The sequence below is a fragment of the Fukomys damarensis genome, unplaced genomic scaffold, assembly GCF_012274545.1.
Source record: "Fukomys damarensis isolate Sample0158 unplaced genomic scaffold, DMR_v1.0_HiC HiC_scaffold_7, whole genome shotgun sequence".
Taxonomy (NCBI): Eukaryota; Metazoa; Chordata; class Mammalia; order Rodentia; family Bathyergidae; genus Fukomys; species Fukomys damarensis.
In genome coordinates this window covers 42,797,607-42,813,111 of record NW_022900919.1, presented here as the reverse complement: position 1 = coordinate 42,813,111, position 15,505 = coordinate 42,797,607, and the positions used below count along the sequence as shown (strand labels likewise).

The window sequence follows — 15,505 nt, the reverse complement described above, 5'->3', positions numbered from 1 at the left end:
TTTTTTTTTTTTTTTTTTTTTTTTTTTTTTTTTTTTGGTGTTTGTAGTTTCACCTTCATTAGGATCAATTAAAGCATCAACAACAGAATCAGTTAGAGAAGAGAACAAAACTTCAAATCCAACCTCTTCAGTAACTTCTTTTTCTGTGGCATCAACATTCAGCCCAAATTCAACTCTGGGACCCACCTATATAACCACTGTCAATTATTCATACTTGGACAATGGGACCATCAGAACAATAAGCACTAATTATATAGGCACTACCATTTCACCAAATGGAACGTGGCTTCCAGACAACCAGTCCACAGATGCCAGAACACAACCCTGGCAAGGGATTTCCAGCACTTCAGCAACCACTCCAAAAAACTTCAGTTCTTCAGGTACCAGAGATGGTTGGTTTGTTCTTTCTTTGAATGTATTTTCTAGCTATAACATTTCTTGAAATGAATAAAGTTGCCCAAGCAAAGTAATGTAACCTAAATATAAGGAATTTTTAAGAATATTTGATTAGCATAGAGTTAAGAGGATATATTTCTGTTAGGTGAGATCCTGGTTAGATGGGGAAACAAGTATGTTTAAAGATAATAAAAAAGGTTGGAAATACAAGAAAAAGAGAAATAATACAAGTTGATTGTACAAGAGATTGAACATGAAGAGGCACAAAGACTGACTAGTAGGATTAGCCTTGAAGAGTTCCATGGAGACCATGGGCAGAAGAAGGAAATGGATGTCCTATAATGATTAGATAGAAAGCAGGAGACAAGTTTCCAGGGATGGTGTAGAGAGAGTAGCTGTTAAGTTGTAGTGCCAACAGGGCCTTAGCCCGGCACTCTCTGTTCTTGAATTGAAGTCACTAGGTTAAAGTAGAAGTGGTCTGTAAGATTAGAGTCTGAGTCCTGAGGCTTAGAGCAGGTAGGACAGGGCAAGTTTTGGGCTTCTTTGGGCTCCTGAGTCTATAAAAGATTAAGGGGTGCTTCAGAGAGCTTCCATGCAGAGTAAAGGAAATAATTATTCTCTGGTTGTCATGTAGCTATTATTTCTCTTCAAACAAAGTCACTGTTCCCTCATCTGTGATGCCATTCTCTATGCTCTAATTTCTTCCCTGTTAAATGGATTCCCTAAGTGGAACCATGTCTGGCTCTTGATGGGCATTCAAAGCTGAATTGAATCTCCTTTAGTTACTATAGATGACATTTTTCAGCTAGACCTCACAGCCCTATTCCTGCCTACTTTAATCTCATTTTTTTCCTACAATAAAGGCTACAGTATTTGCAATTAAGAGCACAGTCTGGGGCTGGGGATTTAGCTCAGTGGTGCCCACCTGCCTTGCAAGCACAAGGTCCTGAGTTCAATCACCAGAACCAGGGAAAAAAGAGCACAGTCTGCAGAATCATATTACCTTTTTGAGTCCCAACTCTGCCATAAGCTAGTGTGTGGCCACAGGCAGGTTTACTTAATCTCTCTGCACCTTGATTTCTTCATGTGTGACATAGGAATGAATGATAATAATAGTTCTCAGCCTCATTTAATTAAGAGTAAATGAATTAATAGAAGTGAATTACTAACTGTGGTGCCAGAACATGTCAAGCATTCTTTTTCAGTGTTAGCTGTTATTATTACAGTATTATTCTGGCAGTTATCAATAAAATAATCCCACAATTCTTGATGAAGTAGGAACTGCAAACAAAAGCAGCAGATATTTGTTTCATGCTTTAATATTAATTATAGTTTTACCATAAAACAATGCCTAGAAGATAGTAGTAACAGCTTTATAGAATTAATCGCATGAATTAAGTTGTATGTTTTATTGACAAAAGTTTTACAATGATGAAACTATGATTTATAGAGTATTTTTCAGAGTGAAGATTATGATGAATTCATGAAATCCGTGTAATAGACTGCCATTAGTGTTTGTTTTGCTTTAATGGCTGATCTTATTCCATTTCTGTTCTTTTCATGTTACGTGTATAACTTTGTGAAGTTTTTGCTTGCTGTATGCAGAAGTACTTGGATATGAGTACTTAACAGTGTAAAATGTGTTTCTTGCTGTGGATTATGACCATTGCTTAGGGAGGAAAGGCAGAATAGCTTGTGCAAGGGGAAGGAGAAATTGGAAGGGGTGACTAACACTCAGGCCCAGTTGATTGCACAGCCCATGTTCTGTTCTTTACTCTCTTTAACTGTTGTGTCAGGTAACCATGGATAATTATTCCTCTTAATACATTCTTAATTGAAGACTGTCAATAGAGTTTAAATGATTTGCTTTATCAAGGCAAGTAGTAAATTAGGAATATCTCTCACTTTTGTGGTCTTTCCATACTGCGGGTAGGAAACTTAGTTTTCCAGACATTGACTTAGGTCCACATTAACATAGCTAAGAATCCAGTTATTGAACATTTAACACATTTCATGTAAGAAGAGACTGAGACTACCTGTCACTGGTGGCTTTTACTCAAGACCAATAAAAACAAGGAAACCATTGTGGCACTTGAAGATTTCATAGTCTTAAATGCCACATCCTACTCATTACTACCATCTTAACAATTCTTCAATCTTCCTGTATTCTTATATTCTAATTTTTATTTAAATAATTATTTGATGTTTTATTATGACTGAAATATTATTGCTGAACTATAATTTGATTTTTTTCTTTTCTTGTGGAATTTTTTTCTAGACTTAAGATTTGCCTGATTTTTTTTTCATTTTCTGTTTAATTATTGCTAGTCATTTCCTTCTACATTCTCTAGAGATGTGATGTAGTTAGAAAGTTGGGCCTATTAGATAATCTGGGTTTTTTTTTTAACCTAGGAAACTACTACCTGATATCTCTGTTGTCTTATTCCAGTTCAGGCTTCTTGATCTCAGACTCCTGAACAGAATGGATCAATACAGATTGCAGCCTGAGACTGCCTTCTCTATCACTGTGGAAATCCCCTTGCTTCTTCCGGGCTTCCGTGTTGTTATCCTTCTTGTTCTTCATCATTTAGTAGAATATATCCTTCAGGGACTTCTTGAGAAAGAGGCCCATAGTAGGTAAATTGCTGGCACTTCATGTATTTAAAAGTGTCTTTAAGGCTGTAAATAGAATTTTAAGGTTTTTATTTTTGTTTTGAGATGAAATCTCACTTGTTGCCCAATCTGGCCTCAAACTGGGAATCCTCTAGCCTCAGCCTTCTGAGTATCTGGAATTACAGGTGTGCACCTCTATGCCTGACAATTCCACAGAATTTTTTAAGTATTGTCTTATCTAACTCCTGGTTATTACTTGCAGAATTCTGCTATCCTAATTGCTAATTTGTAATGTGCTTTTAAGATCTTCTCTATCATTGGTGTCCTGAACAGAGGTGTGTCTTTCAGTTATATTTATTCATTACTCTGGGTATTTCATAGGCTCTTTGGAGTTAGTCCTTCCATTCTGAAAATTTTCTGGTATTTGAAAACTGTACTTATTCCATTTTCTCTGTTGTCTTCTTCTAAAACCCCTCTGATACTCAGGTACTTTAACATTATCCTGAATTTTCTTAATGTTTCTTTTCTATTGACTTTTGCTTTGAGTCTCTTTTTCTCCTTTTGGAAATAAACAAAGAACCAGGCTTGGGGCATACACCTGTAGTCACTGCGCTCTGAGAGCTGAAGCAAGAGGATTGTAAGTTTGAGCCTGGCCTGGGCAGTGTGGCAACTTAGCAAGACCCTGTCTCAGAAAGGGATACAAATGACATTCACTGAAAAGGCCCTGGGTTCCATCCTCAGTACTGGATAAAAGAAAAATAAAGAAGTAAAGGAAGTCAGACATGTGGTACATGCTCATAGTTCTAGTACTAGGGAGGCTAAGGTGGATTACTTGAACTCATGAGTTCAAGACCAACCTGGGCAACATAGCAAAACTTCGTATCAAAAAAATAAAAGTAAAGCAAAAGCATATGTTCATTCCTTAGATATTGCTGTTTTTAATTAGTTTATCATACTTGTTCTATATATGTACTTTGTGTGTGTGTGTGTGTGTAGGATTGAACTCAAGGCCTCACCTAAATACTCTACCACTGAACTACAGCTCCGTCCCATTGTTCTGTTTGGTTTGGTTTTCTGAGACAAGGTTTCAGTATATATAGTCCAGGTTGTGTTGAACTCACAATGTAACCCAGATGAGCCTCAAACTCTCAATCCTTCTGTCTCAGCTTCCCAAGTGCTAGAACTATAGGCATGTGCCAACACAGTTCTATATTTTAATAAAGAGCTGCTTTGTTGTGTCTCCCCCCACCAACAGACATTCCAGTTGTTGCCATTGTCTTCTTACAGCAGTACAGTTTGGCCAGGGATGTAGCTCAATGATGTAGCACCTGCCTGGCAAGCTCAAGTCCTGAATTTGATTCCTGGTACCCCTGTCCCCAAAAAAAGTTAAAACTTCAGCAGTACAGTTTATTATTTCAAACACACATAAAGCTGAGTATGATGCATGCCCATAATCCCAGCAGTTGGCAAGCTGAGGAAAGCGGATCATGACTTTAGAGTCAGTGTAGGCTACAAATAAGACCCTGTCTCAAAAGAAAAGACACATGAGAATATTACTGAGATACGTTGTTTTAAGTGTGCATTTACAAATTGTGGAAATTGTCAGATTTCTCTCCTTTAGGAAATACATCTCTATTAGCATTGTGTCAGAGTGCCTGTTTTTCTGCACATTCTTCAGTATAGCAAATTATCAAAAGTTTGGATCAGTGCAAACCTGACAGGTTAAAAAAAACAATATCTCAATGTATGTTAATGTATACTTCTCTGAGAGGTTTAGAGGCTCAAATTCAGGACTTGAGCTTTCCATATATACAAATATGTTTTTGTATTGCTTTCCCTAGTACTGAGGATTAAACCAATAACCTTGGATGTGCTAGGCAAGCACTCTTACTTTTTTTTTTTAAACCAGTCCTAGGCTCTCCTACCTCAGCTTCCCAAATGCTGGGATTATGGACATTCATAGCTACCCTTTCCTCCCCACACCCACCCAGTGTTGGAGGTGGAGCCTTGGGGGCACTTTACCACTGAGCTACACTAGCCCTTTTGATTTTTTATTTTGAGACAGGATCTCCATAAGTTGTCCAGGCTATCCTTGGGCTCTTTATCCTACCAAGTACTTGAAATTATAGACATGTACCACCATGGCTGGCTCATTTTGTAGTTTTTTCATGTTTTGTTTTGTCTTGTTTTTGCTAGTAAAAATGGAATATTTGCCTCTGTTATATCTTCAGCGTACTACCATTGGGGATATGAAGACTGATTTCTGAAGGTGTATTTTGTACTAACCATTTTCTTAAATTCTCTTAGTATCTGAAGTAATTTTCTTCAGTAGTTATAAATTAGCAGATCATCTTGAAGTATAATCCAGATTTTTAGAACTTTTTCTTTCTTGAACTCGGGACCTTGTGCTTACGAGGCAGACAGTGGCACCACTGAGCTAAATCCCCAGCCCAGAACTTTTTCTTTCTTTTGTGTAATTGCATTGGTAAATACTTCCAGAGCAAAGTAAGGGCACAGTGGCAAAGCAGATGCCTGGTGTTGTACTTGACTCTGAGGAAGACACTTTCAGTGATTTTTCACATGGTACTAACTCTTGGGTTGAGATATACATATTATTTGGTCATGTTCAAGATACATAAATTTATTCTTGTTTTAAAGAACATTTATGTCATGTAAATTTTTCCAGTTGCCAATTCAGCATCAGTAAGCAAGCAATATCTATATGACTTTTTTTGTCTTTTGCTCTGTTACTGTGGTGGATTATGTTAATAGGTTTTTAAATTTTAAAGTGTTTATTTTCTTGCAGAAACAACTCTACTTGGTAGTGTTTTATCATATTTGTAGCAAACTGTTGAAATCTGTTTGATACTAGATTATTTAGGATCTTCCCATTGATATTTGCAAGTGATTTTTTTTTTTTTTTTTGGTACCAGGGATCAAACTCAGGACCCTTGTGCCTGTCAGGCAGGCACAGTGCCACTGAGCTACATCCCTAGGCCGGTGTGTGCTATTTTTGATAAATTTTAGTTATCAGTGTTTTGTTTTGCTTCATGAAAATAATTTGAAAGTTTACATTCAAAATTATGCATTTCACTGGGCATGTGACACATGCCACACTAGTCCCATTCAGGAGACCAAGGCAGGAGGATCACAAGCTTGAGGCTAGTCTGGGCAGCTAAGGGAGATTCTGTCTCAAATGAAACTTTAAAAAAGAGCTAGGGATATAGCTGAGTGGTAGAGTGCTTGCCTGTCATTTGAGAGGCCCTAGGTTTAATCCCCAATACTACAAAATAAAGCAAAACTATATCTTTCCTTAATATTTTTGAATTTATTAAAATAAATATGAGGAAAAGTCAACTTTTAAAATTGTTCCAGTTTTCTTCATAACTACAAATATTTTTCATTTTATATATTTTATCCCCTTCTTTTGGTTGATGTATATTTATTTCATTTTTTTCTTCCAAAGAACCTACTATTGTTTATTAGTTCTATCACTTTTTATTTTGAGGATATTTTTATTTTTATTCTGCCTTCTTTAGATTTATTTTGTGCTACTTTTGTCTTGAATTGTTGTTTGTTTTTACTCTCTAATTAATTAACATTTAATGCTGAAGTATTCCTGCAGTATTGTTAGAGTGCAGTCTAAGCTGCTTGACAAGATGAATAAAAATTCAGTGACTAAAATAAGACCAAAGTGCTTTTCTTTGCCTGGAGGTGGGCAGAGGATTTGCTTCATCAGAGACCAAGCTCTTTTTCACTGTGACCCTACCAACCCAGTGAGGTTGCTTTTAATTACCCATATTGCTTTTGTTCACATCCCATTGCCAGAATTTATCACCTGACTGCACCAACACAAAGAATCTCTGGTTGGATAATTTTGTGCTCAGCTAAAAAGTAGGAGGGTATGTAACAAAGACAAGAGGCAGAGATAAATATTGGGGAAGAGTCGGTGGGTTCTACCACAAAAGTGTTTTCATCGTGGATATATTTTAGATGTTTCTAAATTTTTATTTCAATTTTCAAGTGTTTTCTTACTTTGTCAATCTCTGATTTTATTACATCTTGATAAAAGAATATTGCACCACTTCTGCTATCAGAAGTTGCTGGGGATTTGGCTCAGTAGTTTTACCACCTGCCTTGCAAGTGCAAGGGCCTGAGTTCGATCCCTGGTACAAAGAAAAAAAGAAAAACCTGTTTCAGGTTCTACTATCAGAAATTTATAAGGGTTTGTGAATATTCCACATGTTTTTGAAAAGAAAGTTTTCTGTCAGAAAAAAAAAAATATATATATATATATATGTATCTACCAAATAGATTTTATAACCTCTTACCAATGAGGTCTTTTATATTCTTACTTAATTTTGCCCTCATGCATTTTAATTGTTCAAAAGATATAAAGTCCTAATTGCATGTATTTGTAATTCTCCTTGAATTCCTGTACTTTTTATCAATATCAGTGCTACATTGATGGTCAGACTACTGACTATTGTTTAGTGAATCTGGGCAACCTGTTTCCCAGTTGTTGGAGGATGCTTCATTCTACCTCCAACATTATTCATGTATCTATATTCCTACAGCTTGTTTTGTTTTATCTGAAACTAAATAGTAATGTTTTTCTTTAACCTGAGTGAATGTTTCTGTTTTTCACTTATTACACAGGTAATTCTGACTCAAAGGACAGAAGAGGTGAGCCGTTCACCTTGTATCTGTTGTCTCTCTTACATAGTGAACAGTATTCATCTCTGTTTCCTCTACTCAGTCTGTGGTAACCTTATGCTGTGGCTGTCTTATTTTCTGTTGTTTCTATATTAATGTCACAGAAAAGAGTAACAAGTGTTCAGAATGTTTTAAAATTAGACTACAGATTTCTGATAGCTTCATTGTATTTTAACAACTAATAAAATAAATACTATATTTCTTTGTCATGTTCCCTTGTTAATATTACCTTTTGGTGGTTATATTCCATAGTTAATTTCTGATTTCCAGGCTATAGTTAGTTACCTCTAAACATGCTGATTTCCACTTGTTTTTCTTCTAGTCTGTAAAACCCTTTATGGATTTTTCAATGCTCTAATGTAAACTTCCTACTACATGATATGCTCTGTCCGTGGTGAAAGCTGGACTCTAAATACCTGGTCACCAGAGGGCAAGAGTATGTGGGTTCTCATGTAGAAGTGGTGTGTTTTGCCGAGGACAATAGAAAGCTGCCATCCAAAGATCATGACAGAGAGAGAAAGAAGGATCACCTAACATTCTATGAAAGTGATCATTTGAGTTTGAAAACTGATACCCTATGTAGGGCTTTTTTTCCCCATCATGATCTTTTGCTTATCAAATCAGGTTTTGGAGTTTTGTGTTATTCCCCCCATCCTCTCCCAATGCCATTGTATTGTTTAGCCATGTACAGTTTTCCCTGCATAATCAAGTTGATGATACATTATGAAGTCTGATTTAGTAGGGAGTATGTGAGTCAGAAAAGTAAATGCTCCGACCTTATATGTGTTGTCCATCCATCACTATGTTTGATGAATAATTGTAAGGTATTATGCTATGCACGGATTTCCCTTGCTTTTCTAGTTCTTGCCTTCCTAAACTCAAGAAGCAAACACTGGACTGATGGAATGTCTTGCTATTTAGATTCATCTACCATACTCTATCAAATATAGAACTTCGTAGACTTATATGACTGCCAATACTTATATTTGTTTTCTAAAACTGCTCTTTTAACTAGTGTTATAATAAATTCAAAAGTCAAAGTAACAGGCTTTAAAAGTAAAATCTATGACTTTTTCTTCTCCTCAGTGTATATATTCGTAATATTCAGCCTTTTTCTTCCCCACCTATACCTATCTTACCTAGCTAATATTTAATGATTTCAATATTATGATTGAAAAGAAAATTATCTTGATCATTGCTAATTGCAACATATGGGAAGCTTACTAAGCTAACACATCTCTGTTTTAAATCAAAAGATAATTTTCTATAATCCCTTTGACTGAACAGGAAAATGCAGATTATCAAAAGTTTTTAAAGCCACATGAAATAATGACAATTTTATCAGAGCAAATCTTTAGAAGTATTGCTGTAAATTTTTATTTATTTATTTATTTATTTATTTGTGCTGGAAATTGAACGTAGGGCCTTTGCCTGTTAACCACCCACTCTTACCACTGATCTACACCCCATCCTCATCAGTGTAATTTTAAAGCCAAATGCTTTTTGAGAAACTAGTCAACTGTTTGAATATATTTGTATTATAATGGGTTTGGTAAGCAAATTATGTCAAATGTAGATGAATTAGGGTTATAAAGTTTTATACACTGGCCTTTAGGTTGCTTTTGAACAGAAATAGCTTTTGTTGTAATTGTCAAAGCAGAAAGAAGTAAAATGGGAAAGAGGGGCAGACAGTTTTTCTTCTTTTCTTTTGAAGTTTGAGAAGTTGGTTGTTTCTTATGTAGATTAATTTTTAAATTCATTTTAATTATTTTTCTAGAACTAGTTTTTTTTTTTAATGTTTGAAGTTTGGGGATGTAGTTCAACAATAGCTTGCCCAACATGCACAAAGACCTCTATTCAATCCCTAACACATCCTAAAACAAAGAACAAAATTATGAGAAAATATATTAATATAAAATCGACCATTTTAATCATTTTAAGAACGCAGTGTGACATTAGGTATATCTATAACAATGTGTATTATCCATCTCCAGAACTTTCCCCCTCATTTTATACTGAAAATTTGTACCCATTAAACAATAATTTCCTATTTCCTTCTTTCTCCCAGCCCCCGGTAGCAGTTATTATTTTATTTTCTGCCTATGAGTTTGTCTTTTCTAGATACATCATTTAAATACAATACAATATTTGTCTTCTTAAAACCATTTTTCTTTTTTAAAGCATTTTTTCGTAGTGTTAGTTTGGGTGATTTATATATATGCAAGAATGTGCTAAATTGAGTCTGGCCTAATCTGGCCCAAGTACAGTAAGTACCTCCTCAGAATGTAATCAGCAGCCATAATGACTCTGCTCTCCAGTTATTCTTAACCTTCGCTAGGTTTACATTTCAGTTTTTAGTTTGATTCTAGGAAAAACAGACATTCCTCAGAACCAAACTGAGAAAGTTTTTCAGGTTTATTGGGGAAGTATTTTCTTACTATACCACCTGTGAGGCAGTGAAAGTAGCAGTGTTGAGTAGATGCGGGAAATGAGATGCCCTGTAGTCAGTGTAAAAGGTAGCTCTTGAACTGGAATCAAAGAGGGGTAGAGCTTTTCTCTGGGCCAGCATGAACTACATAGTAAGTCTCTGTCTCAAAAAAAAAAAAAAAATACTGTGTCTTCTTAATATTTATAAAGAAGTCCTTCAGCTACAGAATTCTAGAACCAGTCAGATAAACCTCCTTAAAGTTTCACAGGGCTCATTTCAGATCATCTAGATTTGTGTCTCTGGCTTTTTTCCTTCAGTGTTTTGGTAGAATTGGAGTCTAGAAAGGGATTGACATTCTTATTTAAAGAATTTTTGTCTTAGTTACTTTTCTCATTACTGGGACAAATTATCCTACACCCACAAATCAAAGGAGGGAGAAGAGGTTATTTTGCCTCAGTTTGTAGATGTTTCAGTCCATAGCCAGCTGGCTCCAAGGTAGGGCAACATGGCAAAGGAGAAAGAGCTCATGGCATGGCAGGCAAGAAGCAGAACAAAACTCATGGAAAGAGGAGGAATGTATAATACTTCCAAGCCATATCCACATTGACTCACCTCTTCCCACCAGGCTTCACCTCCCAACATCACACCTAGTTGACTAATCTAATATCATGACACCCATGACCCAGTCACCTTCCAGAAGCCCCACCTATCAGTATTTGAGGCTTTCTGGGAGCATCTAGATATGCTCCTTAACAGAGGTGTTCTTAGATTATCGTAGTAATAATATCTATAGAGTGTTCCATCTCACAACAAGACAGTACACATTCTTCTTGGCAACATATGGAACTTTCTTCAAAATAGATCACATACTAGACCATAAATTATGCTTTAAGTAAGTTCAAAAGAATCAAAATTATCCCACGCATATTAACAGATGATAGTGTAATGAAACTAGAAATCAATGCCAAAAGAAACCACAGAAATTACGAGAACATATGAAAATCAGACAATACATTCCTGAATAATTAGTGAGTCGCAAAAGGAATCAATGAAATCATTAGTTCCTAAAATCAAACAGTAATGCCGGTACAACATACCAGAACCTATAGGACATAATGAAAACAGTCCTAAGAGGAAGTGTATAGCTGTGATTGCCCTCATCAGAAAAACAGAGCAAGTCCAAATAAATAACCTAAGATGCACCCCAAGTCCTAGAAAAGAAAGAATAATCCAAAACCAAAGCTAGTACAATAAGTCCCCAACTTGCAAACAAGTTTCATTCTCGGAGAATTGTTCATAAATTAGATTCATACATAAGCCAACAACAGTACACCTATGAAAGTTTGCAGCTCAAATGTTTGCAAATCGGGGAGTTACTGTACAAGGAAAGAAATTATAAAGTTCAGAACAGAAATTAAATTGAGACAAAAAGAACAATGAGTCAAAGAGCTGGCTCTCTGATATAAGTAAAATAGACAAAACCTTAGCTTACCTATAAAAGGCAAGAAAAGACCCAAACCAATACAATTAGAAATGAAAAAGAAGAAATCACAATGGACCCCTTCAAAATCTGAAAGATTATTAACTACTTTCAAAATTTGTATTCCAATAAATTGGAAAATTGAGAAGAAATGGATAGATTCCTAGATAAGTATGAACTACCATAACTGAAGCAAGAAGATGTAAAAACCCTGAATAAAGCTGAGGCTGGAGGAGCACCACAAGTTCAAAGCCAGCCTGGGCAACATAGTGATAGTTAAGGCCAGTCTGAACTACATCGCGAGACCCTGTCTCAAAAAACAAAAACAAGGAAACAAAAAATCCAGAATGAACCAATAGCAGGCAGTGGAAAAAACCCTACCAACTAACAAAAGTCCAAGACCCAGTGAACTCACCACTTAATTCTACAAGAATTTCTCAGATAATCTAATTCCAATATTGCTTACGCTCTTTAATGAAATTGAAAGGGAAAGAGTACTACCAAAATCATTCCTGAAAACTAGCCTTACCCTGATTCTAAAACCACATCAAGGACCCAACCCAAAATAAAATTCTAGAGCAATCTCTTTAATGAATATAGATGCAAAAATACTCAGCAAGATTCTGGCAAGCAGAATGTAGCAATCATCTAAAAAGATCATACTCCATGATCAAGTAGGCTTCATCCTAGAAATGCAAGGATGTTTCAACATACATAATTCAATAAATCTAATACATCACATAAACAGAAGCAAGGACAAAAATCACATGATCATCTGAATGGACACAGAAAAAGCTTTTGATAAAAATCCAATTATCATTGATGATTTTTTAAAAATACCAAAGAAGGTGTAGAAGAGCCTTAATCTGATAAAATCTATTTATGACAAACTTGCCAACATAATATTAAATGAGGGAAAACTGAAAGCTTTTCCTCAAAAGTCAGGAACAAGACAAGGAAGTCCACTATCATTACTCCTGTTTAATATTATACTCAAAACATTAGCCAGAGCAACCATGCAAGAGGGAGAAAGAAATGGGATATGTATAGGAAAGGAAGAAATCAAATTATCATTTTTTTGTAGATGATAATGATCCTCTACATAGAAGACCCAGCAGTTCTACCAAGAAACTCCCAGAATTAATAACCAAATTTACTAGTGTGGCAGGATGCAAAAATCATTGCACAAAAATAGTGTTGGGCTGGGGATTTGGCTCAGTGGTTCTGCCTCCTACCTTGCAAGCACAAGGACCTGAGTTCGATTCCTACCAAAAAAAATCTATAGTGTTCCTGAACAGCATTAGTAATAAATGAAAGAACTTAATACGATATCAAGCTGGGCACAGTGGTGCATGCCTATAATTCTAGCACTCAGGAGGCTGAGGCAGGAGGATCACTGAGAGTTCAAGACCAGCCTGGGCTACACAGTGAGTTCCAGAGCAGGCTGAACTACATAGTGAGACCCTGTCTTAAAAAAAAAACAATATCATTCACAATAGCATCAAGAAAAATTAAATAGGAATTAACCTAATCATGAAAATGAAAGACCTCTACAACAAAAACTACAGTACTCTAAAAAGGAGATAAAAGAGGATATCATAAAATTGAAAGATATCTCATTTCTGGATAGGTAGAACCATTATTGTCAAAATGGCCATATTTTCAAAACTGACGAACAGACTTAAGAAAATCCAATCAAAATACCAGTAGCATTCCTTGCAGAACTAGAGAAAATAATCCTAAAATTCATAAGAAACCAGGAGAGACTCAATAGCAAAACCATTCCTGGGCAACAAGAGCAAAGCAAAAGGCATCACAATCCTAGCCTCAGGTTATACTACAAAGCTACATTGATAAAAACAGCATGGTACTGGTACAAAAACAGATGTGTGTATTGCTTCTCAGCCTTTTAGCTAAGATCAAGTACAAAAACAGAATAGAAAAATGCAGAAACAATCCCAGGTACATTCAACTATCTGATCTTTGACAAAGGAGCCAAAAACTTAATGCTGAAGGAAAGATAGCCTCTTTAACAAATGATGCTGTAGAAACTGGCTACCTGCTTGAAGAAGATTGAGTCTAGACTCATATCTTTCACCATGTGCTAAACTAAAAGCAAAATAGGGCCAGTGATGTGTAGCTCAGTGGCTCTGTGCCTGCCTGGCGAGCACAAATTCCTAAATATGATCCCCGGTACTGAGAACATTTTTTTAAAAAGCAAAATAGGTCAAAGATCTAAATGTTAAAACAGAAACAATATACTGGAAAATAAAATAGATAAAACTCTTGAAAGAATAGGTGTAGGCAAGAACTTTCTGAATAGAACCTCAATTGTCCAAAATATAACATCAAGAATCAACAAGTGGGATAGTTTCAAATTTAAAAGCTTCTGCACAGCAAAGGAAACAACCAATGGAGTAAAGAGACAACCTATAGAATTGGAAAAATTTTTTCCAACTATTCCTCAGGGGACCAATATCCAGACCACATAAAAAATTAGACCCTCCAAAATAAAAGACCTGGTTTAAAAGTGAGCAACTGAAATGAATAGATACTTCTCAGAAGTATAAATGAGTAATACATGAAAAAATGTTCAACATCTCTGCCCATTAGAGATATGCAAATTAAAATAACACTGAGATTCCATCTTCAGGTAGAATGGCCATCATTTAGAAATCAAACAATTGGGCCAGAGGTTTATCTCAAGGATACCACACCTGCCTCGCAAGTGCAAGGTCCCAAGTTGGATCTCCAGTACCAAAAAAAGTCAAATAATAACAAATGCTGGTGAGGCTCTGGGGAAAAAAATAGCCTTTCTACATTGTTGTTGTAAGCTACTATAACCATTATGGAAATTAGTATGAAGATTCCTCAAAAAACTAAAAATAGAAATTTCATTTGATCCCAGGTATTTCCTTTCTAGGTATCTTCCCAAAAGAATTAAAGATACTATATTACTGTACAGTGATCCATGCATACCCATGTTTATAGCAGCACAATTCATAATAGCTAAATCTTAAAAGCCTATAGGACCTTCAACAGATGAATGGATAAAGAAAGTTTGATATTTAGGTATAGTAGCATACTACTTTACCATAAAGAAGAATAAACTTGAGTCATCTGTAGGAAAATGGATGCACCTTGAGACCATAATGTTAAGTGGAATTAATCAGACACGGAAGCTTAAATAACTCATAGTTTCTCATATATGAGAAATCCAAAATATAAAGAGCAAAATAAAAGGTAAATAACAGAAAATAGGAAGATTTTTTTCCCAAAAGGGGAAGGCCCAAGAGCTAGGAGAGAGGAGTAAGAAGAGGGGAAGGAGATGATAACAGATATATTACGTACATGTACCAACTCCCCATGAAAATTATAATGTACAGCAGAAAAATTACTAAAAAATTAAAATTAGGGGAAAATGGATGTAATGGGTATAAATAGATGTTGAGGTAAAAAATCTGAATTTTATGATGGAGGAGAGTTGTAGCCTGAAAGCTTAGAAGAGTTAAAGTGTTCTTGGTCTTATAATTTATGAAGAATCTATATAGTAGTGTGGTTTTGTTCTCCTGCTTTTGATTTGCAGTTGTACAATCATGAGTAAATTATTTAATTTCCTTGCTTAGTTTCCTTAGCTGTAAAATAGATTTAATAATGGTGTCTACCTAAGGCAGTGATGGTGAACCCATGGCATGCATGCCATAGCTGGCTGTTTGTATCTTTGAAAGCTCTAAAAGGTTAGGGTTATAACAATAAGGAAGTGATACAGGGCTGGGGGATTTAGCTCAGTGGTTCAACTGCCTGCCTCTCAAGTGCAGGGTTCCAAGTTCAATCCCTGGTACCAAAACAAAAAAAAAAAAAAAAAAAAAAAA

The 15,505-nt window shown here is 35.6% G+C and overlaps 1 protein-coding gene across 5 annotated transcripts in view; it reads left to right on the top strand.

Annotated features, from left to right (window-relative positions):
• The window catches only part of Ptpra (protein tyrosine phosphatase receptor type A), a 133,885-nt gene that overhangs the window by 66,600 nt on the left and 51,780 nt on the right, over positions 1–15,505 (top strand). For 2 of the 5 annotated variants that reach the window (XM_010611013.3, XM_010611014.3), the window contains exons 3-4: positions 48–392; positions 7,669–7,695. In XM_010611013.3, coding sequence (XP_010609315.1) covers positions 48–392; positions 7,669–7,695 — 372 coding nt within the window. The remainder of the gene's footprint in view (positions 1–47; positions 393–7,668; positions 7,696–15,505) is intronic. The other 3 variants (XM_019205555.2, XM_033761220.1, XM_019205557.2) reach the window with 3 other exon arrangements.